General features: G+C 38.5%; 1 protein-coding gene across 1 annotated transcript; it reads left to right on the forward strand.

Annotated features, from left to right (window-relative positions):
* The first annotated feature begins 406 nt into the window (after positions 1-406).
* myrfl (myelin regulatory factor like) lies at positions 407-23,585 on the forward strand. The gene is made up of 24 exons (XM_085387097.1): positions 407-642; positions 2,247-2,388; positions 3,426-3,519; positions 4,110-4,171; positions 4,712-5,162; positions 5,745-5,957; positions 6,044-6,239; positions 9,973-10,049; positions 10,455-10,565; positions 10,648-10,738; positions 10,842-11,042; positions 11,356-11,464; positions 11,963-12,072; positions 12,410-12,555; positions 14,931-15,092; positions 15,175-15,246; positions 16,171-16,217; positions 16,435-16,590; positions 16,686-16,733; positions 19,611-19,695; positions 20,861-20,935; positions 21,170-21,281; positions 23,011-23,082; positions 23,385-23,585. The coding sequence occupies exons 2-24, from the start codon at positions 2,316-2,318 to the stop codon at positions 23,475-23,477; spliced, it is 2,856 nt and encodes a 951-aa protein (XP_085243223.1). The 5' UTR covers positions 407-642; positions 2,247-2,315; the 3' UTR covers positions 23,478-23,585.
* The last annotated feature ends 1,790 nt before the right edge of the window (positions 23,586-25,375 follow it).

The following is a 25,375-nucleotide window of genomic DNA, read 5'->3' on the forward strand; positions in this document are numbered from 1 at the left end:
GACTCTTTGCGGTCTGAATCTGACGTTTGAAGCCAAACAGCCAATAAACAGATCACGTGTGGTGTGTCGGAGGGAATATTCATCAGAGTACAGAAATGTAATTGTTTGAAACTCACACCGAACCACTTAATCACACGTTACACCCTCAGCTTCGCAGATGTATAAATGCGAACTTGAATTTCTGCATAGCAAAGACAGAAACAGCAGCCTCTGATGTGTGGATGCTTTCATTCAGCTTTGTGAAACATCACGAGGTGATGAGGAGAAAGAAAGTACAGCAACATTTACAGAGAGGCTCGGCATGCGTGTGCTTCCAGAATATGACTGGCTGGTTTATGGATGTCCGCCTCTGTCAGGTGTGCGAATGCCTCTTCCTGTTCAAAGCTCAAAGTCCAGCTGACAGACAGAGACAATCCACACAGCACCGCATACAACCACAAGAAAACATTTTTATTCTTTAAAGGAGGGATTTCCCTCGGCTGCACACACAGAGAAAGACGAGGAACAGTGGACACTTTGGGGAGTCTTTGAGGATCTGAAACATGGAACACTGAATCCGTCCTTACACATGGATTGTACCTGAAGACAGCAGCTTGGATAAAGTCTGAAATCACCACTGACTGGCGGCCATCTTGCAGACAGGTGTGTTTGAACAAACATGTCCCAGCAGATCTGAGCTGTTTAAACAGGACATTTCAGGTGATTTATTGACTGCAGGTGTCGTCAGACACGCATTACCAATAAAAACAAATCAAGTGTGTTCTCACTTTTCTGCTTTTAACCATTTTCAGAGTAAGTTGATGAATGAACTGAAATTATAAATACATAATTAAAGCAATCATAAATGGATGTATGCTGTATTTGTGTATAGGCTTTCTCTAAGAAGGCCTTTTCCCTGCAGGTGATTAGATGGAGCAGCTGTCCATCTTCAAAACAAAAAACAGGTTAAAGCAGGCAGCTTTAATTCAATTCAATTTCAGTTATACAGTACTTAATCACAGCAACAGTCACCTGACAGTGCTTTTTATAAAAGACTATACAATAATGCAGAGAAAACTATGAGCACTTGGCAACAGTGGGAAGGAAAAACTCCCTTTTTACAGGAAATAACATCAAGCAGAACCAGGCTCAGGTACGGGCAGTGGTCTTCCGTGACCATTTGGGGGTGACAGGACAAAGACGTGCTGTGGAAGAGAGCCAGAGATTACTAACAAGTAATGATTAAATGCAGATCAGATTCAGGATCGCCTGATACAGCGCTAACTAAACGCTTTATCAAAAAGGAAAGTTTTAAGTTTAATCTTAAAAGTAGAGAAGGTGTCTGTCTGTTTGGTAACATATTCAATAACAGGGAGCCAATGAAGAGAAGTCAGTAGTTCTTTCTAAGATACTGACACGTCCACCTGACTGTGGTTCATCTGCAAACATAGCGTGGATGGTGGCGTGACTGCTTTCTGTGATTCAGACAACAAATACAGATAAAGGTTAAAGTCAGGAACGATGGTGTGTTTTGTTAAATGTAAAGAAATGAGTTTCTACCCCAAGCAGTTAAAGCACATTTAACTACATTCACCCACTGACACACAGTTATACCTAATGGTCTCTCAAACACACACAGACAAGCATCAAGAGCAATTTGGTGTTCAGGATCTGACCTTCTGCTGGCAGGTCATTTGCTTTACCTCCTGAGCCACAGCTGCCTTTTCACACTGAATGGTGCAGTTAACTAAAATCCCTTGCTGTGTGGTTAATCTGTGTGGCAGGATCTATGTGTGTGGTAAACAAGTAAACAATCTGCCTTTTCTTCAGTCTTTGATGGCAATCACAACATTCATGTATGCAGCTCACTAACCAAGCAGTCCACCAGTAGCTCCTAGTGTGGCATTGCATCCTCTCTTCCAAGTCAAGTCATTTCTAGCTCCAAACACCAACATGGCGACAACCAAAACGCTCCAAAAAGCAGGTTATTTACAGTCTGTGCTTCAAGTTTTGCTGCTTTTTAGTTTGAGCTCAGCCTCAAGTATTTTATGTTGTGATCACATTTTGTCTCTTTAATCTCACTATAATGATGCATGCATATATGTAAGTCTGTATGCACCCTTCCTCCTTCTTGGACGGTGGGCCAAAAAAGCTTTGCACAAACATCGTCAACATGCAGCGGTTATTAACATCATCGCCCTGTTGTTGTGTGTGCTGGTAAAAATAATAATAATTCAATAAAAATTTACCTTTTTGTTTATTCTCAGTGTGAAGAGCTCTGCTGGACTTTCTCCTCATCCCGTGCTCTGCCACTGCAGCGCCCCCTACTGTGCTGAATGGATCCTGAAGCCAGCCGGCTGCCAGCCCAGGTCCTGGGAGAGAACGAGGCGCTGCAGCAGTTCTTCAATGGTGGGATATCCTCCTAACATTAGCAGCACGTCACCTGCGAATATCACAGAATGAGTGAAAGCCTGAGGTTTGGATTTAAGGGGTGGGTCGTGCTGTAAGAATCCGTAAGGATGGTTGAGGATTTTCCGGTGAAAGTGCTGATGTCTTTAAGCAGGATAAAATTCTCTTGTGAGGTGACTTTAAGGTTGGTAATGTGACAGTTCCAGGAACGCTTGATAAACCTGTTATTAAGAGGGTTGTATGGACTTCTAAAGATGAGCTTGGAAGAAGGTTTGGATGAGTTACTGGGAAGTTAAGATCCTCAATAAGGACAGTTCAGAAATTCTTAAGGATTTCTACAGAAACATTCCCATGATCTAAAAGAGTCCTGAAAATCTGAGCAGTTCATTGTTGTCTGTGAGTTTCATTTCATTTTAGCCTTCACTTTTAGTCTGACCCTAAAAATAGAAACCCACCAACTGTCAGTAGGTTAACTGGCCACATGTACAGTACCTTATCTAGTTCCATATTGTCACAAAGCTGATAAGATCAAAAATTATTGATCAGTGTGTGTGTAGGTGAACTTTATCACGTGTGAAACTGGATGTTATTCAACACCACTGATTATATCAGAGGGACTTTTGATAAATAATGGAACAAATTATTACGATGCCTCTGCTCTGCTTTTCTTTATTTTCTGTCATGTAGCTCATATACTTGTGATAAACATCACCAGAGTTTCAAATACTATTGGATCTGTTTGATGTCATAGAGAGCAGATATTCCTAATGCGGTTATTTCAGCCACGCAGCTCTGCTTGTTTATGAGGGGCTGTCAATCAGAGAAAGATGGCTTAAACTGTAAGGCTGGCTGGAAGGATGGCTTTTATTGTGAACTGTGGATCATGCAAAACTACTGTAATGGAAGGATTAAAATCTGGAGGTGAAAATCTGAACTCTTTAACATTTAGTTTGTGTTTGTGACGACTGTGAAAATGTCGTTGTAATTTCCTCTGTGTGTGTGTGTGTGTGTGTGTGTGTGCGTGCGTGTGTGTTCAGGTCAGGATGTGAGCGGTGTGTTGGACAGCTCTGTCGCGGTTGACACGAGCATCCTGGAGCAGTACCTCAGCAACGATGTGGACCCCATCAGCTTGTAAGAGTCACCCTCAAAGACACATCGACACTTTGAGATCATGTTTTTCATCTGTTGCTCTTTTGGAGGTGAAAAGGGAGGTTTAAACATTTGAAATGTCCTTTAATGTGGATAGGAACCTTTTTTTAATACCTCTCTAATTTTGTACTTTTTTGCGTATTTTTCTGAGAGTGGCTTTGAGGTACAATTATCCGATTTTATTTCTGTCTGACAGCATGAACTCAGTTCTCCTCCTGTTAGGGTCATGACCCTACAGTTATGATGTAGGGTCTATAAAATGAAGTCCTGACTGTATTTCAATATTTTAATTGCCTGATAATCATTTGAATATATCTCAGTTACAAAGTTCACTATCAGGTGCAGAAGGTTTCCTCGTATTTTGCTGCATGAAACAGCTCATCCTGAAGCTGCAGAACTAAATATGAATATCATCATTTCTCCCTGGAGGAGATTCTGTTAGACAACAAACATTAAGTCAGTGTTCAGCTGGTTGTTATCACCAAAGGGAAGGCTGTAAATGCATAACACAATTAAACACTTATATTAAATATGAATAAGAATTGCTCTTCATGTTGTTTTGTTCCTCCCAGCATGCTGCCTGAGTCTCCTCCTGATTCGGGCTCAGAGGCCTGGTCACCTGCACAGATTCCAGGTACCATTTACAGACATCAGACATGCATTTTTATATGCAATATTTGCATTTTAAGAGACAACAAATTTCGTTTTTTCACATTCCTTTCTCCCATAGACCGCACGCTGACAAGAGCGCTGGTTTTATTAACATTTGAAAAGCAAACCTGATCAAGCACACATGGTGACCCCTTTATAGCTATTCATAACTGAAATAATAATTACAACACCGCACAACTTTAACAGCCCCTTGAGTCTGCAGAAGCGTTCTTCACTTGTAATCTAATAATCTAGTACAAATTATTAATTCCAACAAGTGTAATCTTCCTCGTTATGTGTGAAAAAACTACAAACCTGTTACCTTGGGAGTGAGTGACTGGTTGCTCTTGTTGTGATGATTGTGCCAGCAAAGAGACCTCCCAAACATCAGGCATATGCACATCTGTGCTAATTGTTCAAGATATAAAAATAACAATGACTTGAGGCTCATAATAATCATGTTTTATCGCAAATAATTTATGAAACAAAAAAGCTTTTGTAAGACATTTTCTTCTCTAATCAGGGAACCTCCGCTACATGTCATCCTATTGGTCCAACCAGCCAACCACGCAGGAGGCATTTCAACCCACAAATGCATCTGCTGCTTCCTCCTCCTGTCACTTTAAGGGTCGACGGCCTGCCCCCTCCAACCCCAGCGAGCTGACTCATGATCAGCTTTGTATTTTGGGACTCACAAACACTTATATCAAGTCTGGGAGTCCACCTGCCCCTCCTGCTCCACCTGGACCACCTGCTCCTCTGCAGCAGCACCACACACATAACTCACCTGGACAATCACGCTATCTAAGTTCAGAGAAATACTCGCAATCTTACACCCCACCCACACCTCCTTCTCCACCTTTACCACCTTCAAACATCTATACCACAGCATGCACTGGACCAGGCTTGCTCCCAAATCTAACCACACCCTCTCCAACCCATATGCTGGGTTCTGCCTCCACACTACAAACCTGGTAAGCAGATATTCAGCTTTATGACGCTATGATGTCACAATGTGGTAATTTTATTTTACAATAGGTGGAATTGTTATCATGTAAATGACAGTCTGAATAAATAGTCCTAAAAGTTGACAGCAAGGTAACAGAAACCATGGGATACAATCCAAACCATAAAGATAAAGAAGGCATGGCATGTGTTTTAGAGACAGTCCTGAATTACTTACATTTTAAATCAGTTCTGCAATGACAGAGTGAGTCTGCAAAAGAAGGCTGAGAAAATATTCTTGAATTTAGACTGATTGACAGCCAGAACAAGTGAATGGAGTTTAATCAGTTAAAATAAATATTAAATTATTGTTGAAATGCGGAAAGTTTTTGACATTTAGAATTTAATCCCATTAAGTCACATAATATAGTATGCTACAGTTGCTATTGGTATACACAGAAGACTGTTATTGATATAAAAATGTGTGTGTACATATTATTGGCATAAAAATGCCACGAAGATGAAGCATGTAAAAAGGAAATAGCAGTGGACCTAAGATTAAGCCCTGTGGCACTCCATTGGAGCTTTGAATCTGTCTTCTCCTGTTTCAGCACCTTAGAGAGGAAAAAAAGGAGGAGATCAGAGTCTGAGGAACCATCTGCAGGAGTTGGCACCTCCAGCTCTGATGGTGAAGGAACTCATGGTGGTGTGGGGAGCACTGCAAGTGTTGGTGGAATGGGTGTGGGATCCTATCAACTACTATCTTGGGAACAGTACAGGCCAGAACAGTGGAGCACTTTGCACGACAGCAACTACCAGACACTGTGAGTCAAGGATCAACCCAGTCTCTTACTGCAAAGATAGCCTTTCTTGACCTACAACATGGTTTACCAGCATCACTGTGTTTTAGGTCTCCTCCTGCCTACCACGTTGATACAGATAAAGGCTTCAACTACTCCACAGCTGACGAGTCCTTTGTTTGCCAAAAGAAGAACCACTTTCAGGTCACTGTTCACATTGGTGTGGATGCAGAGCCACAGTACATCAAAACGGCCAGTGGGCCACAGGAAATCGACTTTTTCCAGATAAAAGTGTTCGGGGTAAAGGTGTGTATAGATTTACTTTCAGTTAGAGAAGGAAAAATAATCATGCAGACATTAAACATTAGTTTTAAATCAAAGGAGGTTTACATGCATAATAATACTATATGAAAATGGTGAAACTCCATTGAGGGGCCAATGAACATTACATGGCTAAGGGTACAAGATAACTTCAGTGGGGTGAAGTCATCCTGTGCCCGTAGGAGAAACACAGCCTCAAAGTATTATGTTCCCACCTCCATTCTGCCAAACACAGTGAGTGCCAAAGACCTTGCAGGCGCTGCAAGATTTCAGTCCATTATGGTGTTTTGCTTTTAGATCATTAATAAACTCCTCACCTGCAGAGATGGGCAGTAACGCGTTACTTGTAATGCGTTACTGTAATCCGATTACTTTTTTCCAAGTAACGAGTAAAGTAAGGGATTACTATTGCAAAAACGGTAATTAGATTACCATTACTTTCTCATAGGAATGCTGCGTTACTGCATTACTAAAACCGTTTTTTTTTTTCGCGAGAATAATAATAATAATAATAATAATACATTTTATTTAAATAGTGCCTTTCAAAGCACCCAAGGACACTGTACAACAGATAAAAACTGGAAATATACACAATGATAAAAATAGAAGATAAAAGTTAAAACATACAGAAATTTAAGAATAGGCAATTTTAAACAGATGAGTTTTGAGGGTGGACTTAAAAAGAGAGAATGAACTAATATTTCTGAGGTCCGGGGGTAGGGAATTCCAAAGTCGAGGGGCAGAGCAGCTAAAGGCCCTCCCTCCCATTGTGATCAGACGAGCAGAGGGAACAGAGAGAGAAAGAGAAGATGAAGATCTGAGGCAGCGGGATGGGAGCTTCATCTGTAATAAGTCAGAGAGGTACGGTGGAGAGAGAGAATGAATAGCCTTGAATGTATACAGAATTATTTTAAAATGGATGCGAAATTTGACCGGGAGCCAGTGAAGTTGCTTCAGGATTGGGGAGATGTGGTGGGTAGAAGAAGTCCTAGTAATAATACGGGCAGCAGAGTTCTGGACACGTTGGAGCTTGTTGATAGATTTTTGTGTAAGGCCAAATAATAATGAGTTGCAGTAGTCAATTCTAGAGATAACAAGATTATGGATGAGAATGGCAGTGGCGTGAGGTGTGAGGAAGGGGCGGAGGCGATTAATGTTACGGAGTTGGAAATATGCTGCACGTGTAATATTATTGATATGTGAGTTAAAGGATAATGTGCTATCGAGAATGACACCCAAGCTTTTCACAGAGGGAGAGATAGGGACCAGCGAGTTATTGATGGTGAGAGAGAAATTGTTAATTCTGGATAGCAGTCGTTTAGTGCCAACCAGAAGAAGTTCCGATTTATTGCTGTTGAGTTTAAGAAAGTTGGAGGAGAACCAAGAATTAAGTTCAGCTAGACAGAGGATGAGGGAGGGTGGAGGAAGAGTAGAGTCAGGTTTGGTAGAGAGATAGAGCTGGGTGTCATCGGCGTAGCAGTGGAACTGAATATTATATTTACGAAAAATATGTCAGAGTGGAAGAAGGTAGATGATGAAAAGAAGGGGCCCGAGGACAGATCCCTGGGGCACCCCAGTGGATAAAGGAGAAAGCTGAGAAGTGAAGGATTTTAATTGAATGAACTGAGTGCGGTCAGATAGGTATGATTTAAACCAGGCTAGTGGAGTGTGAGAGAGACCAATAGAAGCTAATCTGCTAAGGAGAATGGGATGAGAGATGGTGTCAAAAGCTGCACTCAGATCAAGAAGGATAAGGATGGAGAGGAGACCAGAATCAGCTGCTATAAGAAGGTCGTTTGTTATTTTTATAAGAGCAGTTTCAGTGCTATGTAGAGGACGAAAGCCAGACTGGAACTGTTCGTAAAGGTTATTATCAGTTAGGTGAAGATGGACTTGTGAAGCAACTATTTTTTCAAGGATTTTTGAGAGAAATGGTAGATTGGAGATAGGACGAAAATTATTAAAGTTGTTGGGATCTAGACCAGTTTTTTTCAGAATTGGGGTAATAGCAGCAACTTTGAAGGAAGCAGGAACAGTTCCAAGGGTGAGTGAAGAGTGAATAATAGCAGATATGAGGGGAAGGAGAGGGAGTAAGCAGGCTTTGACGAGGACAGTGGGGATAGGATCGAGCTGGCAGGTAGAAGGCTTTGATTTATGGATGAGATCAGCAATATCAGCTAAGGATGGAAGTTGAAAAACAGAGAGGAAGTGAGAAGGGGGAGAAGTTAGGACAGAGAAGCTACATTGAGCATTAGGGTCCAGGTCTAAGTGTATTTTATGAATTTTATCAATAAAGAATAGCATTAGAGCATCACAGAAGTTAGATGAATAGAGATGAGCAGGGAGAGAATCAGGTGGCCTGTTAAAAGAGTTGAATAGTGAGAAAAGGGTCTTGGTAGAGTTCTCACTTGAGCAGACAATAGCAGAGTAAAAAGCAGATTTGGTTTGACTAATACATTCCTGGTAAAACAGAACAGAATGTTTCATGACAGTGACGTAAGCGAGTGCCACGTTTGTGACAACAGCTGTGTGCAGATCAACAATGGATAACATATCGAGTGCGGGAGAGAGTATGAGCGTGCAGCGTTTAAAGCGTGGAAATACTGACCTTATTTTGAGTTTGATTCCATAAAAAGTGACAAAAACATTAGTGTCCGCTGTGCGTGGGAAGAAAACTTCTTTTTCAGCGAAAAAAACCCCCCTAAACTTCCAAGCAAGCACCGAGTGCACTACGACGTAATGGGAAACTCACAGAGAAACTCGCGGATTCTTCCACTGATAACTGCGGCACACCTGCACCAGGGTAAACCTCCGCCTACCCTACTCCCGCTTTACAGGTGAAAATAGAGCAAAAGGACCACTAGTCTTTGATTTTATTCATTTTCTGCTGTGTTTTACTTGCATCTGTTTGAAAGAGTGAGTGTAAACACACACACAAAAAAAACTATTTTTTGTGCTGGAATGTGCAGAAATTAGGTTTAAATATTAAACAAATTTCTTCCAGTCAGAGAATGTTGCATATAATTACATTTTTGCTTGATGCATAAAGTTAAAAGATTAAAACTAATAAAACAAGTTTTGAAAAGAGACCTTTCCATTTGATTACATTTTGTATGATGGATTATGTAGAAAAAGTAGAATTGGGCTGAAAGACCTATCGCTTTATCACCTCTTCAGGTTGTAAATCGTGTTTTTAAAAAGTAACTAAGTAACTAAGTAATTAATTACTTTTGAAAAAGTAATCAGTAAAGTAACAGGATTACTTTTTGGGGGAAGTAATCAGTAATTAGTTACTGATTACTTTTTTCAAGTAACTTGACCAACACTGCTCACCTGTAGTTTTGGACTAAACCACCACCTTTCTTATGATCCATGAGGCAACCTCTTGCATGGAGCTCCAGACTGGACATTTGATGGTCATCTTCTATTTATTTGATTTCCAAATAATCACAATAACACTTGCCACCTTCTCATCAAGCTTCTTACTGATGCTCTTGGTAAATGGTAAATGGCCTGTATTTATATAGCGCTTTACTAGTCCCTAAGGACCCCAAAGCTCTTGTAGCTCATTTCTGCCGTGTTCAGGTCTAAAATCTTGTTCCTACCATCCTTTGACAGCACTTTGGTATTGTCCACCCAATTCATACATGCAAATACTTAGTATGCTTTCCGACATTACTCATCTGTGTAATGTTTGTTTGTCTCCTTCTTATCAAAGCTGGAAACTCCAAGTCACCTTGTGACCATTGAACAATCTCAACCTGACCGCAGCAAAAAACCCTTTCATCCAGTCAGGTATGTAACAGTATTAAAGTCCATATTTTTGACCAGATACATATGACTTAACTACTGTAGAAAAGCTTTTCTTTTGCCTGAATAATGTTTGAGCCTTATTGTCTTCATGGAAGACAGTACAGTATGATGTACAGCAGTTCAATGTTTAAGAAAGCAGCTGGGTGTTGAAGGAGAAAAGCATTTTAGAGCATTCCATTTTTTTTCCAACACTCCATTTTTCAAGACCAAAACTGTCTTATCCTGAATTCGATAAGCAGAAGACCTTGTATGGATTGATTTGATTTAGGCCTTTGTTGTCAAATTATTTAGCCTCTGGCAAGCTATCTAGACTACCAAATGGCAGATGATAGAGTTAAAAATGTGGCAAATACAGCATTTTAAACATAATGCTATCAAAACTTCCAGGGTCAGTCTACCCGGTGGCAAAATAACCAGAGTAACACTTGGCCGACTGCACTTCAGCGAGACGACGGCCAACAACATGCGAAAAAAAGGCAAACCAAACCCTGACCAGAGGTTTGTAAATGTATAAATATAAAAAAATTAATGAAGGCATAACAGCAGTAGATAACAATAATAATTGTTTGTGCTTATTCAGGTATTTTCAGATGGTGGTTGGTCTGTATGCTGTAGTCAAAGATGAGAGTTTTCCCCTGACAGCTTTGGTGTCGGAGAAGATTATTGTCAGGGTAAAAAAATACATCTATGAACCAAAAATTGATAAACCAATAACTCAATGACTGTATTAAAAAGTTTAAGATTCCATTAAAAATAAATAAATCTTTGCCACAGGCGTCTAACCCTGGTCAGTTTGAGACGGATGGGGACACAATGTGGCAGCGCGGAGTGGTGCAAGAAGATTTGGTGTGTCAGGGTCGGGTGGGCATCAACACCGACTCCCCTGATGAGGCACTGGTTGTCTGCGGTAATGCCAAAGTGATGGGCACCATCATGCAGCCATCTGACTGTCGCGCTAAGGAGAACATACAGCAGGTGAAAAAAATTTCATTATCTGAATATCTAAATGATGAGTTTTGTCCATTTGTAGCAGGTAGCTTTTTCATTTGTGGTTGATGTTCGACTCTCTAGTCTTCTGTAGTAGTATCTACATCAGCACAGAAATCTGTAGAATCTGAATCGACAGTTAAGTAGTTTTAGTATAATTAAAAAAGGCAATGTCTTAAAGACCACCACTGATATCTTTGGCATTTATTCAGTGGTTCAGCTGAATTCTGTTTGTCCTATTGTCCCTCTGACTTTACACATTAAAAATGACCAAAAATGTGTTCCTCTTTTTGCTTATTAGGTCGACTCTGAGCAGCAGCTGAAGAGAATTAATCAGATGAAGATAGTCGAGTTTGATTATAAACCAGAGTTTGCTTCCAAAATGGGAATAGACCACACCCACCAGACAGGTGCTGCAATTCATCATGCTGATCATACCATATGTTTGAATCTTTCTATTCTCCTCTGAGACGAGTGGCCCAATCTTGATGAAACGTTGCATAAACATTGCCTAGGGCATTGCGAGTGCCAACATCAATATGGTGTCTATAAATATTTTGTACAAATCCCACAATATTTATATATATTTATATATTTGGCAAATCAATTGAGCACCAAATTGTGACCTTACAACTGCATTCACCATGCACACATTTGGTGACAAGATGACAACAATGTGGTGATAAGAACACAACATTTGGGTGACCATCTTCATGTCATGAGACACTTTATGAAGCAACCCTTTGGGTAGCCAGTCGTCTAGTCTTGGGTCAAGCTCTATACACCAGTAAATTTACCCCCAAAAATATGGATTTTAATACTATAACAAAATAATATGAAAAATATATCAATATATATATATATAAAATATATATACTATATTTATCCATGTGTCTTCTGATATTAAGGTATTATAGCTCAGGAGGTGAAAGAGCTGCTGCCTTCTGCAGTGAAAGATGTTGGAGATGTCATCTGTTCTGACGGAGAGAAAATTAATAACTTCCTCATGGTGGACAAGGTAAGAAGTGCTTACATATGAATTTTGTGTATTGTTGCACCCCTAATATATATATATATGTGTGTGTGTGTGTGTGCGTGTGTGTGTGTGTGTGTGTGTTTTGTTTTTTTACTGATACTCTACATTTATGCTACTCTTCAAATACAACCAAATTTAGGTTACTTTAGTGATTTTCAAATCTTACATTGGTTGCATGCACACACAACACAAGGAAAAAAATGGTTGTCATTAGAAGAAATATTTAAGATAACATTTTGAAAGTATAATGGTTGCCTGACAACTACATCCTGCAGTGATCTTAGCAACCAGCACTAATGCCCTCCCTCTCCTCTTCCAGGAGCAGATCTTCATGGAAAATGTGGGCGCAGTGCAGCAGCTGTCAAAGCTCACTGACAACCTGGAAACTCGTATCAACGAACTTGAGGTCTGGAACCGTCGACTGGCAAAGCTGAAGAGTCTGACGGGTAGTCTACGATCCACTGGGTATTTACCTTCATCCATCTATCACTTAGTTACATCCATATGTATTCAGAGAATGACACTTTTTCACACACTTCTTGTGTGAAGAATTCAGGTTTGGGAGATTCAACAAAACTGTGTTAAGCTGCTTTCATACACAGTTTTCATTTTGTGAGGCTCAAACCGATAAGGATTGTTCTGCTTCGATAAAGATATTTTGCAGTTGATGACAGTCTGAAGTCTTGAAGCCATGCACATCACCAAATGCTGTGTCTATCAGGGAGAACAGCCCTAGCCATGGAAGAACCACTTCCAGTGGTATGAGAAAGCACTTGACCCCTTCCTGATTTCTTAGTTTCAGCATATTTGCCACACTTGTTCACAGATGTTTCAGATGATCAAACAAAATCTAATATTAGGCAGAGTTAACCCAAGAAATTTTTTGATGCATGCCCAATCATCCAGGTAAGGAAATGCCTGAAATTTCATTTTGTTCATCTGGATGTTGCGTTTTCAGTGGGAGAAATGTTTTGTCACTCATCCAAGTGAATTCTTCAGTCTTAAATTGAAGTCGTCTTTCTATTTCAAGAATTCTTGAAAGAGTAGCGTAAAATGGCTGACAAGTATTTTTGAGTATGATGGGACAATCTTTGCACGCCTATATTTAGGCAGTTCTGCCATTCTTCTTTGTAGAACCTCTCAAGTTTCATCAGGTTGGATGGGGAGTGTTGGTGCACATTTTCTGATTTCTTCAGAAATATTTAATGAGGTTCAAGTCGGGCGCTGGCTCGGCCAGGACTTTCACAGAGTGGTCCTGAGGCCGCTCCTTTGTTATCTTGGCTCTGTGCTTAGGGTCGCTGTCCAGTTGGAAGATGACCCTTCACCCCAGTCCAAGGTCCAGAGTGATCTAGAGCAGGTTTTCACCAATTCTCTATACAGTGCATTCATCTTTTCATTACTCCTTTCTAGTGTCCCGCTTCCTGCTGCTGAAAAACATCTCTGCAGCATTACGCTGCCACCACTACAGTAGAGATGGTTTTGGCCAGGTAATAAGCAGTGCCTGGTTTATTCCAGAAAACACTTGGCATTCAAGTCAAAGAGAATTTTGTTTTTCATGGTCTGAACATCCTTCAGGTGCCATTTACTGAGGAGTGGATTCTGTCTGGCCACTCATCATCATTGGTGGGAGCTGCAGAAATGATTGTCCTTCTGGAAGGTTTTCCTCTCTCCACAGAGCAACAAAGGCTCTCTGTCAGAGTGACCCTTGAGTTCTTGGTCACCTCCCTGACTAAGGTCCTTCTAAGCCAATTACTTAGACTGGCTGGTGGTCAGCTCTAGGAAGAATCCTGTTGGTTCCAAACTTCTTCTGTTTTTGAATGATGGAGGCCGCTGTGTTCACTGGAGATTTCAGTGTTGCAGACCTTTCTCTGTACCAATTCCCATATCTGTGCCTAGTTACAATCCTATCTCAGAGGTCTACAAACAATTTCTTGGACCACAGGTGGACTCCAAATGACTTACAGAAACATCTGACAGATTATCAGAGGAAACATGATGCACTTGAGCTAAATTTTGATTGTTATGTATGTACTTGTAATAATTGTATTCTTTATTTTTAACACATTTGCAAAAATGTCAAGCAAACCTTTTCCATTCAACTAAGTGAAAGGGTTTGTCTTAGCAAACCTTCTTAACTGTTACATTTATGAGTTCAATTTCACAAGTTGTTGAATGCTAAAATGGATCAAAACAGAATATTACAATATCATAAAATGGCATCCTTTAAAGGAAATCTAATATTTAAAAGGATGCATTTCATAATTTCTCTTAAAATAACTCCATTATGTTTATGTCTAAAGGCAGAGTCCTACTACAAAGTATATAGCACCATGGAAAATGACTCATGAAGTCTTTATTGCAACATTACTGTACTATATCAGTGCAAAGCACAGGTCAAGGACAACTGAGATTCTGAAGGCTACTGTGGGTAACATTGAAAGGCATTAATAGACAAGAAATCACCACAGGTAACAGATGATATAACATCCAAGGGATCAGTTACTATAGCTTTAGGTCTTATCTTGGGCTAGTTGAAACGCATCTTAAGAAATGTATATAGTACCTTAAGCCGATATCCCTGTAGAAAGTTGAAGGACTGTCGTTCACCTCTGTACAAAATAACCTCTTAACTTTGCTAAATGTCATGGATAGACTCATCACTATTCAAATAAATATAGTTTATTGTTATAATCTTGAAGGAGCTCTATCTTCCATCCTTCAAGAAGCATGTGGAGGGATGGATTTCAGGAGCAGGAGTAGAGTTTTAATTTTCTTCCTTTTTTTGGGAAAATTTATTCTGTGATTTGAAAATGAAGCAGTGTTTATGTTATTTCTAACAGGAGACCTCAGAAACACAGCAGCATGTCGACAATATCAATACCTGATGCATGTAAGACTGAAAAAGTGCAAAGGGAGGAGAAAAGTCACAAATACAGTCGGTGCCTGCGGCATAAAGTCTTCCAGATAAGCGTCTTCGCTCTGCTGGCCACTATGGCTTTCTGGTGAGATATGATGTCACTTAGAAATGATATGTTAAATTAAGAAAGAAAGAAATTCTATTTTGTAATGTGTTTGTGTGTGCAGTGTCATCTCCATCACCACTCTATACCTAGTTAACGTGAAGGAGGAAGATTTTGGAACCATTCCTGGAAACAGGTAAACAATAACAGCTTTCATAGTGATTCCTCGTCACTGAAACAGTTCCAGATCACCATCATTACATATGTTGTTTCAGATACACTAAGGCAGTGGTTCCCAAACATTTTTTGCTAGCCCCCTCCCCCTGGTCACGTCATGTGCAGGGCATTTTTGTTTTTGTTTGTTTGAAACCTACTGTGCATTTATTTGAATACTTCCAAAAGAATCATTCTCAGGCTGGTTAAACTTCCAGTGGATTTTAGAACTTTCACAGAGAAAGTAATGGAAACCACACCATAACAGATCAATAACTATCCTCTTGTTGTAGATAGGTCATCTCAGAGATTCGCGTGAGATTCTCTTGGCTGTTCTGATTGTTTTTGATGCATTTATGCTATATGATGACATTTGTCTCAATATGGACATTTATTGAGAAGAAGTCTACCCTCTTCTCTTACGTTAGCCTTGCCATTGTTCCGTAGCCACCAGGTAGCCTCATGTGTGAAATGGCCCTTAACTAACCCTCCAAACATAACTGGTATTTTGTTTTTTGTCTTCATTTATGTCCATCGTCACAGAAATGCTGTACAGTTTAGTTATTTTATACATATTTTGGTCAGAACGTAATATATCATCTTCAAATTTCTATTAGTTGGCTAGCTTCCTGATAACTCTACTTCACTTTGTAAAGCAAAAAAAAAATCCTAAATATCCAGACTTTATTATAGCACCAGGGGAGACAGCCACACTGATCATTTTATTGGACTTGGACTATTTTTAAGTGTCAAAGTTTGTTTGTTTGGCAAGCTCCAGCATTATTTACCCCTTGAAATGACAAATGAAAATGAAGGGTGCTAAAAAGTTCTGAAATGTAGTACTTGTTAGCTTGTCTCCATTATTATTGTTATGTTAACCAACAAGTTTTATGTTTTTGTGTGTTAGTAATACTACTGAGACTCCTCTGCAAACCTCATCATGGACCAGCACAGGTAATGTTATGCCTTTTAACACTGAGTCTAAAGCCAAAAGGACAAAGACAAATAATGGTTTAAATAGTATTATAAGCATTTAGAGATCAGATAGAGACCTAAATACACTCACCTAAATACTCGGATTAAATTATTTCAGAGCTTTTTCAGTGCTTCTGAATTCCAATAGCAGTGGCAACAGAGAAAACAAAGTAATAATACGATAAATCTCTTCCAGTCCTGCCAACTGGTAGTCCTGGCCTCTGGCCCCCTGCTGTGGACTTCTGTGATCTGCTATACTGTGATAAGGTGTACTGCTGCCCTTCATCAACAGAGGGAACCACTAACTCAAACATCAACATCTCCAAATCAACAGAAATACCTGTTATGAAAGGTAAAGTCATTTCACTCTCTAGTTCTTGCTTACGTTAAAAGAAAATTTCATCATAACTGATTTTTGGTTCACCATTTGATATTTCTGCTCCTCAGAAAAAAACATTGAAGATTTTTATGGACAACTGAAAAGTGCTGGAGACTGTGAGTAAAATTTTATATAGTTTCAATTCATATATTAAAGTTATTGAGAGATCTTTGACTGATTTTAACTTAGAAGGGAAAAACAAAGTGTTATTCAAAAGATCCTTCAACAAGGATTCATGAAGCCTCACCTCGACCAGAGATACTAGTACCCCAGCCTAGGCCTGGGCCTGGCAGTGGGCGAGAGCTCGGTTTCAGAGCACACCGGGTCTTAATGCATGCAACTCCTCTGGGTTCAGCATGAATGCACCAAATGGCTCAATCCTCCTCTGGTCCCACAGGAGGAGCCATAGGGGTTTAATACTTTGTGGACTGATTGTAAGCAGATGCCTTGGTGGATCAATCTTCAGTTGCCAAAACTGGCTATAGGGACATCTGTTTAAATAGTTCGGGTTTCTGATCCTACACAGCAAATCCAGCATGTCCAAATTAACACTGTCGGATTTGATTTCAACACTATTAAAGTGTCTATATGGGTCCACACCAGAGAGTGTTAATTTAACTCTTTTTGGAGAGTTGGTACGTTAACTCTGATTTAGTGTTAAACACCAAATCTGTCTGGAGTTGATAATTTAACACTTGGTGTTAAGAGTTTATATATTAACTCTCAAAGAGTATTTTAGTTTAACTACGTAAGAGTTATCTTCTAATTCATTCTAAAAAGCGGGAATTTTACTGTTCTGAACTTCTAGAAATTTCTTTTGGAAATAAACATTTACTAAAAAGATGCAATGGTTTTTGAAAAACATTTATTCTGAACTGTGCACCACAATTTCAAAACATTTTCTGAAAGATGTAACAGTATACATGTTCTCACTTTCATTAGAATTTTGTTTATCAAAAGGTCTGACATGGTAAATGCAAATAACAGCATTCTCATCACTTATTTCTTCAATACAATATGCATGTCCTTCATTCATCCCTTTGTGGAACTTCAACGCACTTCTGCTCTCCCCCATATTCCATCTTCACAAGCATATCCTGTGCGGAGATCGAATAAAAATTAGTTGACACTAATTAATGGCACAAATAATCCAGTAAACAATTGCAGCACAGTAAAAAAAAAAAAAGGAATCCTCTTTGAGCCATTACTTGCGTAAAGTATTTTCCCAAAAGACAAGGACACAGGCAACAGGTAATACTGAACTAAATGTAAAACCTCAACCTTTTTAATTTTTACCTAAACCGTGTGCACAAAACTCTGGAGGGATCTATGCTAACGTAGAACCCAGTCAGGACGTCAGCTACTGCTGTTTGCTCGTTTTTTTTTTTATGGGCGATCGTTTTCAGGCTTCAAGTAGCACCATTATACCAACATTTCACATTCTAGACATTGTTTTAGGTGTATTTGACCAAAAGTTTGACTGAAAATTCACATGCAAGCTTTTTTCAAGGCTGTGGTATTTGCCCGCAAACAATACCTTTCAGCTAGCTAAAACAGAATATTATGCTATCAGCGAGCAACATGGCTAATGCCTTTCACACAGCTTTGTCTCAACTCCAAAGAGCCACAGAAGTAAAAGCTCATAATAATAATTGAAACAATCTTTGAAAAATGACTTACCAAGCATGGCAAACAACTCAAATATGTAGAGCAAAATGTTCTGAAACGGCTTCACTTCAGCTTCGATTGGAGCCGTGCTGGGGGCGGAGTCTGTGAATTTACTCTATTGGTGTCATAGCCCCTCTAGGAGTTCAGAGTTAAGAGGTCAAGAGTTAATGTTTCCATTGTAACACCTCCAGATTTGACAGAGAAACACTCATTTTTAACACTTGATTTTAACTACTATCATTTTACACCTCAGAGTTACATTAAAAGAATGTGACTCTGCTTAGAGTAAAATTAACTCTACTTTTGCAAGAAGACTATTAACACCAAAACATTTAACACTTTTGAATTTGCTGTGTATCAGTATTACTTAGAAGGCAAACAGAGCTTGGATGGAGTCAGGGAGGAGACCCTCCCAGCTCCAGCTGCTTTTCAGTCCCGCTGATGCCGATCGTGTTCCCTCTGAAGGCCTGCTTGGTTGTGTGGCCTAGCCGTCAAGCCCTCCTCCTTCAGTCCCAATGTTATCAGCAGCTCGCCTCTAATCCATGCATTTAGTAAATAACTGGATTTTTTATGCTTTTTTATGCTAATCTTGAGAGGAGAGAGGCTGGCCACAATGCGTTTATCTCTCTTCCATGTAGATGTACTAGAATAGGAAGGAAGCCAAATCCTTGAAAGTTATAATCTTACACAGCAAAAATGAGCAGAGAAAAAGCCAAAAAATATACCCAGAAAACCAATATAAAACCAATTCGTGGGTCCACAGTGTTTGGGCGGTGGTTGCTCTTCTGCCATCTATTGCTGCAATATGTAACTTAATGTAAGAACTAGAGTAAGAACAACACCAAATGTTCCTAGGAGCCATTTTTTACATTATTTGCCCACATGTAGCCTCCTCTCTCTCCTCCCCTTTCTTGATGTCCATGACATTCCTTGTGGTTTTGGGTTGGGGAACAGTCTTTTGGGCAATAACAGTGAGACTTGGAGTGTGAGTGCCCTGCCTGATCTGAACCTGATTGGCATGAGGTTTCATAAGTGCATGTAGCAGCAGTATATACTGGGTCACAGGGAAGATGATGCATTGCCTAATGTTTCTAGTCCACTAAAATAAAGGATGTTTATTACATGTTAAACTTGAACCTTGAATTCCTGGACTTGGATTTTTGATGCTGTTTCTGGTCATAAATTTCATAATTTTTCATTTATCATCATTTACTTGCATGAGAACTGCAGTCTGAGTGACACCAGTAATGCTCCTATGATTTTCTTTGTTCTTTTTCTTTAAAAAAAAAAAAATATATATACATCTGTTTTTCTGTTTCTATCAGGGACGAACACCACTATCCACTCTATCACGATCAAAGAAAGCCAGCTGGTGATTGACAGAAAATACTGCCTAAGAGACGAATGTGGGTAAGTAGAGAAAGCGAACATAAACACACTGTGATTGTATGCAGGTTATAGACTGTTTAGTATATTCTTCATTTGATAACACTGCTGTAAAAAGGGTGTTTCAGCTTTTGCGAGCTTGTTAAATAACCAGATTCACCATGAGAGCCAAATAAAGTGGACTTTGTCCCAATATCAAACATTTATGGGTTAAATCTCATCCTAAGCCCATGGCTCTCCAAGTGCAGCTCGTGGGCAAATTGGTGGCCCTTGTTTATTCTTTGTGTGGATCGTGGGCGTAACAAAGAAAGAATGCACTCCCAAAATCTTCTTTGGCCACTCTACACCTTTGAGCTGTCATTTTAACTATTGCCTTTATTTTCAGTGGTCACGGAATATGAATATGAACATGTAGAGAACCACTAGCAAAATTTAATTTCAAATCTCGTAAATTTTAATTTTAAGGAGTTCCTTGTTATACTTCTATCACCAGCAAGTTGTAAAAAATCTGCTGAGGTTTTCCTATGTCAACATTTTATTTCTATGGCGCTTGCCAACTGTTATTTTATCTGTAATGCTTGTGATTTTGGTATATAATTGCTTGTAAGGTGTCCCTGAGTGCCTTAAAAAGCATGCACAAATAAAATGCTCTTATTATTACCTTTGCTGTTGGAGAGTTCTCCCATAAAGTTCACTATAGGATTCTTTGAGAGTCATGTCACTCTCTTCTAAAGCACTACGTTAAATGTCTTTATATAGACTCAATTATTGCAAAATAGTTCCACAGTGAAAGTTTTCACACCTTTGTGATGTAACTGTCTCCATCTACTGGACGTCCTTCTTAGATCTTTATCAAGGAGACACTTTTGTAAAAAGAGTGAGAAGACTGTGAAAAGGTAGTTTGTTGTAAGAGAGATTTAAACTTGAGACAGTAAAGTTCTGCGTGATTTACATTTATGTAAATCATATAAACTTAAATGATATTTTAAGAAAACAGGCTGCAGTAATGCTTGACTGTGCATGTGGAGTGGATGTCGATGTCAAAGTCAAAAAGACCTTTAATCTTAAATGCCAGTAAAATCTCAATTAAATTTTGGCAGGTCCTCAGTAATGATACATGCTACCTCGTGCTATTAATTAAATATGTAGTAAAAATAAATAACGTTATACTTCTGTTGTTTCCTTTAAGCCCCAGTCGATACATCTTCAGAGTTCCTGTCAGTGAGTTTGTTCCTGTCAACATGAAAGTAACCCTGCTCATGAAGTAAGTATCCTAATATACTCACACATGCTATTAAAACATGTATTATTAATATTATTATTCTTGTTATTCTTATTCTTATTATTTATATTTAAGCTTAATCTATTCCCTTTTTATCTGCTAATGTTGGAATGACACTTTAGATTTTCAAATGCCAATTTACATGCGACATTGAAATAAATTGACATAAATGTTATTTTCTGTTTGTGTATATAAATCTGTGTCTGGTTTATGTAGCTCTACAGAGGAGTTGGTAGTCCATCTGTGCAATTTTGATGAGTCCACAGTCTGTTCTGCTCAGCTGGATATCAGCGCTGTGTCTGACAGCAGATACCCATCAAATACACAGGTCAGAATCAATAATCTGTTTCCCTAAACGTCACTTATATACAGCATGCAAGTATAAATGTAAATGTAAAAGCTTCACACAAAACAATAGGATAATTAACAGGGTTTTTCTTTATTTGTAATCTGAGCTTTTATCTTCTTTAGAACATAAATGCCATTTTTAAAATAAGGGAATCTCCTCGTTGTTTTTCATTAATTTAAGGCTTTTTCATCTTTAAGAATATAAGTCAATATTAAGTATAACTTCTTATCATTTACATGAAATTTGAAAAAAATGTTTTAATAGATTAAATTCATCCAGACTTTGGAACTTAAAAAAAAAATAAAAAAGTAGAATGGTGTGCTCTAATTCATGAAAATTAAATATATATATATATATATATATATATATATATATATATATATATATATATATATATATATATATATATATATATATATATATATAAAAATTATTGTTTACTATGTCTATGTTATAAATATGAGACAATACAGAAATGTGTTTAATATCTAATTGTTTACTGTGACGCTGTGTATTAAAACACAAAAGCCTGTGTGAAGATGCAAATTAATGGATCATTTTTCATCGTTTTTTTTGTTACATTGCTGGTCAAAATCAATCCACCCATTCATCAGTTTTCTTCCATTTATCAGGCCTGGGTTGTTCGGCAGTTAGGCAGAAATTTGTTTTGAGGGTCGCTGAGGTTCCAGTTCACTAACTCAGTCACTGTGGCAGTTAATAATGCAGGAAGTGTGGGCCAATCACTGATGAATAATGAATGTGTGGCAGGTTTTCTTCACAGTGGGATGACAACATGCTAATCACAGTAACACTTAAACCTTGATATACAGAGGACTGTCCAGAAGACCAAACATACGAATACTTTGTCATACGTTTACATTTATGTCGAGGTTTTCTTTCTACTAAGTGAGTTTTGAGGCATGAAATGAATCAGTCCTGATTCTGGAATAAAAAAGAAGAAATAAACTTATCTGGATCTGTGAAACTTACTTTGAGTGAATTTTCAGCCTTGTCAAAGTAATTATCAAGGGCAGCACTGATGAAAATCAACCCAGCTGTAGAAATCGTTTGATTTTGCCCTTGTTTTAAAGTTAAATACTAAGTCTCTTAAAAACTATATTATATTTATCAAAAACCATTTAATTATTCTCAAAAATTAAGTAAAGCTTCATCAATAATTCAGAATAATTTCGAACTTCTAACTTTGGGAATGAATTTAGTTCATTTGGGGAAGTTTGAAGCCTTTTTCTTTCTTCTAATATGAAGTGATGAGTTTGGCTTATCTTCTTAAGACAAAATGAGAATTTTACTAATATTCCTTCCAATCTTACAAACATATAAAATCTGGGGTACTTTTAGCACTTCGGTATCAATTGGCCCAAATGTCACAAGCCAGACTTCTTATGGTTCATGACAAGTGTAGTGTGGGCATCTGTGGCCCATGCTACACTTGTCAAGGAGGAGAACTGGCAGATGAGTTGCAGCAACCAGGCTCTTAATTGCTATCTGAGTAGGTATGGCCATTTTTCACTTTTATGGGCTAATTCCCCAAATGAGCAAAGAAGTGATCATGATAACATTCATTCAGAATTAGCTTCAAATAATTGTTTTTCTGACCTTAATGTGACATTTTTTTACTGTTTCCATTGAAAATTAGAGGTTTTGCTGAATAAATAGTAACTGACCTTTTTTGGCCTTTTTTCGGCAGGGGGAACATGAATGGCCTCTTCATGTGGCTCGCCTTTATCAAAGCTGGTATCACTTCCGCTCAACAGTGGCTGTAAGAAACCAAAAATTATAAATTTTTCTTCTATAAAAGACCTACATTTCACTGGTTATGAAACCTTAAAGACACACAGTCCTCTTCTTGCTGCATGAACATGAAAACACTATTTAAACAATCCTCACTTTTACTAAGAACATTGATGGAAACATTAGTGTTATAAAAACATTTTATTTTATGTTGCCTGTCATAGAAATTTTCATTATTGATGTTATTTATATAAATATTTTCACAGAAACATGGATCCTACAGACTGTTGGGCTATAATAATGTATATGCTTATCAATATCTTTCTTCAGGGTCAAGCAGACTGCAGTACCAACTATCAATACGCAGGGGCGCTCTTCACAGACTACCACTTCTACTTCTACAGACACTGCACGGAATTTTAGAAACATAATTACAGACAAATTACAAAAACATGTTTATGGAAAATTTGCTTTATTTCTGCAAAGATGACAATTAGAGAAATCCAAGTATGCTCCAATCACTTCTGCAAGTTTTTATGTTTGGTTGTTTTGTTTTGGGGGGTTTCGCGGGGTGGGGTGGGGGATGGGGGGGCAGGTTTGTTATTCTAGAAAAATGGCTGGTTAATTAAAAAAAAAACAAAAAAACGACAAGTTGAAAACATTAACTTTGACGTTGTATTATTTAATGTATTTTACTCATATCTTTGTTTTGTGCTAACTTTTACACAGACTGGCAAACATGGAAATGCCAAAAATAAAAAACATTACAACGACCCATCTTCCAATCAGAGAGGGGGAGTCAGAGATGGGATTTACTGTGACTGCAGTTCAGACAGGATAAGTGTAGGCACACATGCGGGGATCATCGAGATTTAAAAAAAAGTATATTTCTGCCATGTGAAAATTTGTTTTTTATATGCATTTTTAAATTGTCTATTTTTCTGCCTTTTCTCAAATATTTGTTTTTGTTTTTCTTTGATATGAGCAATTTTACCTCCTTGTGTCTGTGAAACTGTTAAAATGTAGATAGATATAAAAATCCTTATATACACACGACATCCCAGATGAGAATGAATGAATAATTTATATTAAATACTTTGTTTCTTCAGATAGTTGAATGTGCTGACAAAAAAATCACACAAAATTTATCAATGGAAATCAAATTTAGCAACCCATGGAGGTCCATATTGTGAGTCACGCTCAAAATTAAAATTGAAAAAAAAAAAAACACACTGCAGGCTGATCCAACTTTGATGTAATGCCTTTAAAACATGCCAAAATGAGGCTCAGTAGTGTGCGTGGCCTCCACGTGCCTGTATGACCTCCTTACAATGCTTGGGTATGCTCCTGATGAGATGATGGATTATCTGTTGAGGGATCTTCTCCCAAGTCCTGGACTAAAGCATCTGCCAACTCCTGGATCAGGCGGGACATGATGTCCCAGATATGTCCACTTGGATTCAGGTCTGGGGGAACGGGCGGGCCAGTCCATAGCATCAATGCTTTGTCTTGCAGGAACTGCTGACACAAGCAGGCAGCAGAACATTCTCCACGGTGTCTCCAGACTCTGTCACATCTGTCACATGTGCTCAGTGTGAACCTACTTTCATCTGTGAAGAGCACAGGTCACCAGTGGCGAAGATGCCAATCTTGGTGTTCTCTGGCAAATGCCAAACACTCCTATCCTCCTAGTTTACGCATACAAAATGCAAATATGGCCATAGGGTTAACTTGTCTTGGTTTATAACTGTAATCATCATTTCCTAAAATAATAAAAGTTCATTTTAAATATTTAAATATTATCTATAAACCTAACCAAGGAAATGGCAGAATAGCTTGTGATAAAAGACCGAAACACCCTTTGAAGTTGAGGCACACGACGATGTGTCCTGTTGGTAAAGTTTCCGGGTGCCATTCCTCAAGACTTTCACCATTTGAAGCAATGTTTTATCAGGGATTGTAACACTTAGTTACAAAATGATTATTGAATCATTTAAATATAATGTTAAGTGTTTTTAGAATTCGTAAGTTTTATATTCAACATTCAAGTTTATGGGGATGTGCCACTTTCTATGCATTACCATAGTGTAAACGTGGTCCTGACTTCAACCTGTAATCAAACCTTGTAATTACTGACTTTCTATATTGCACCACTATTGGGTAAAAAATTTAACTTTATGTTTACGGCCAGTTTTAGCTTCACAAATGGGCTCCTCCATCATAAATCCAGCGTGCAGTGTGTATTTACTCTAAAACAGACTGGTCACATTTTGTTGGGAAAAGTGTTTTCCTCTTGAATTCTACGAGCTCAGAGGTAAAAA

Source organism: Rhamphochromis longiceps, linkage group LG17, assembly GCF_057381845.1.
Source record: "Rhamphochromis longiceps isolate RC_006_pf linkage group LG17, R_longiceps_female_GT1.1, whole genome shotgun sequence".
Taxonomy (NCBI): domain Eukaryota; kingdom Metazoa; phylum Chordata; class Actinopteri; order Cichliformes; family Cichlidae; genus Rhamphochromis; species Rhamphochromis longiceps.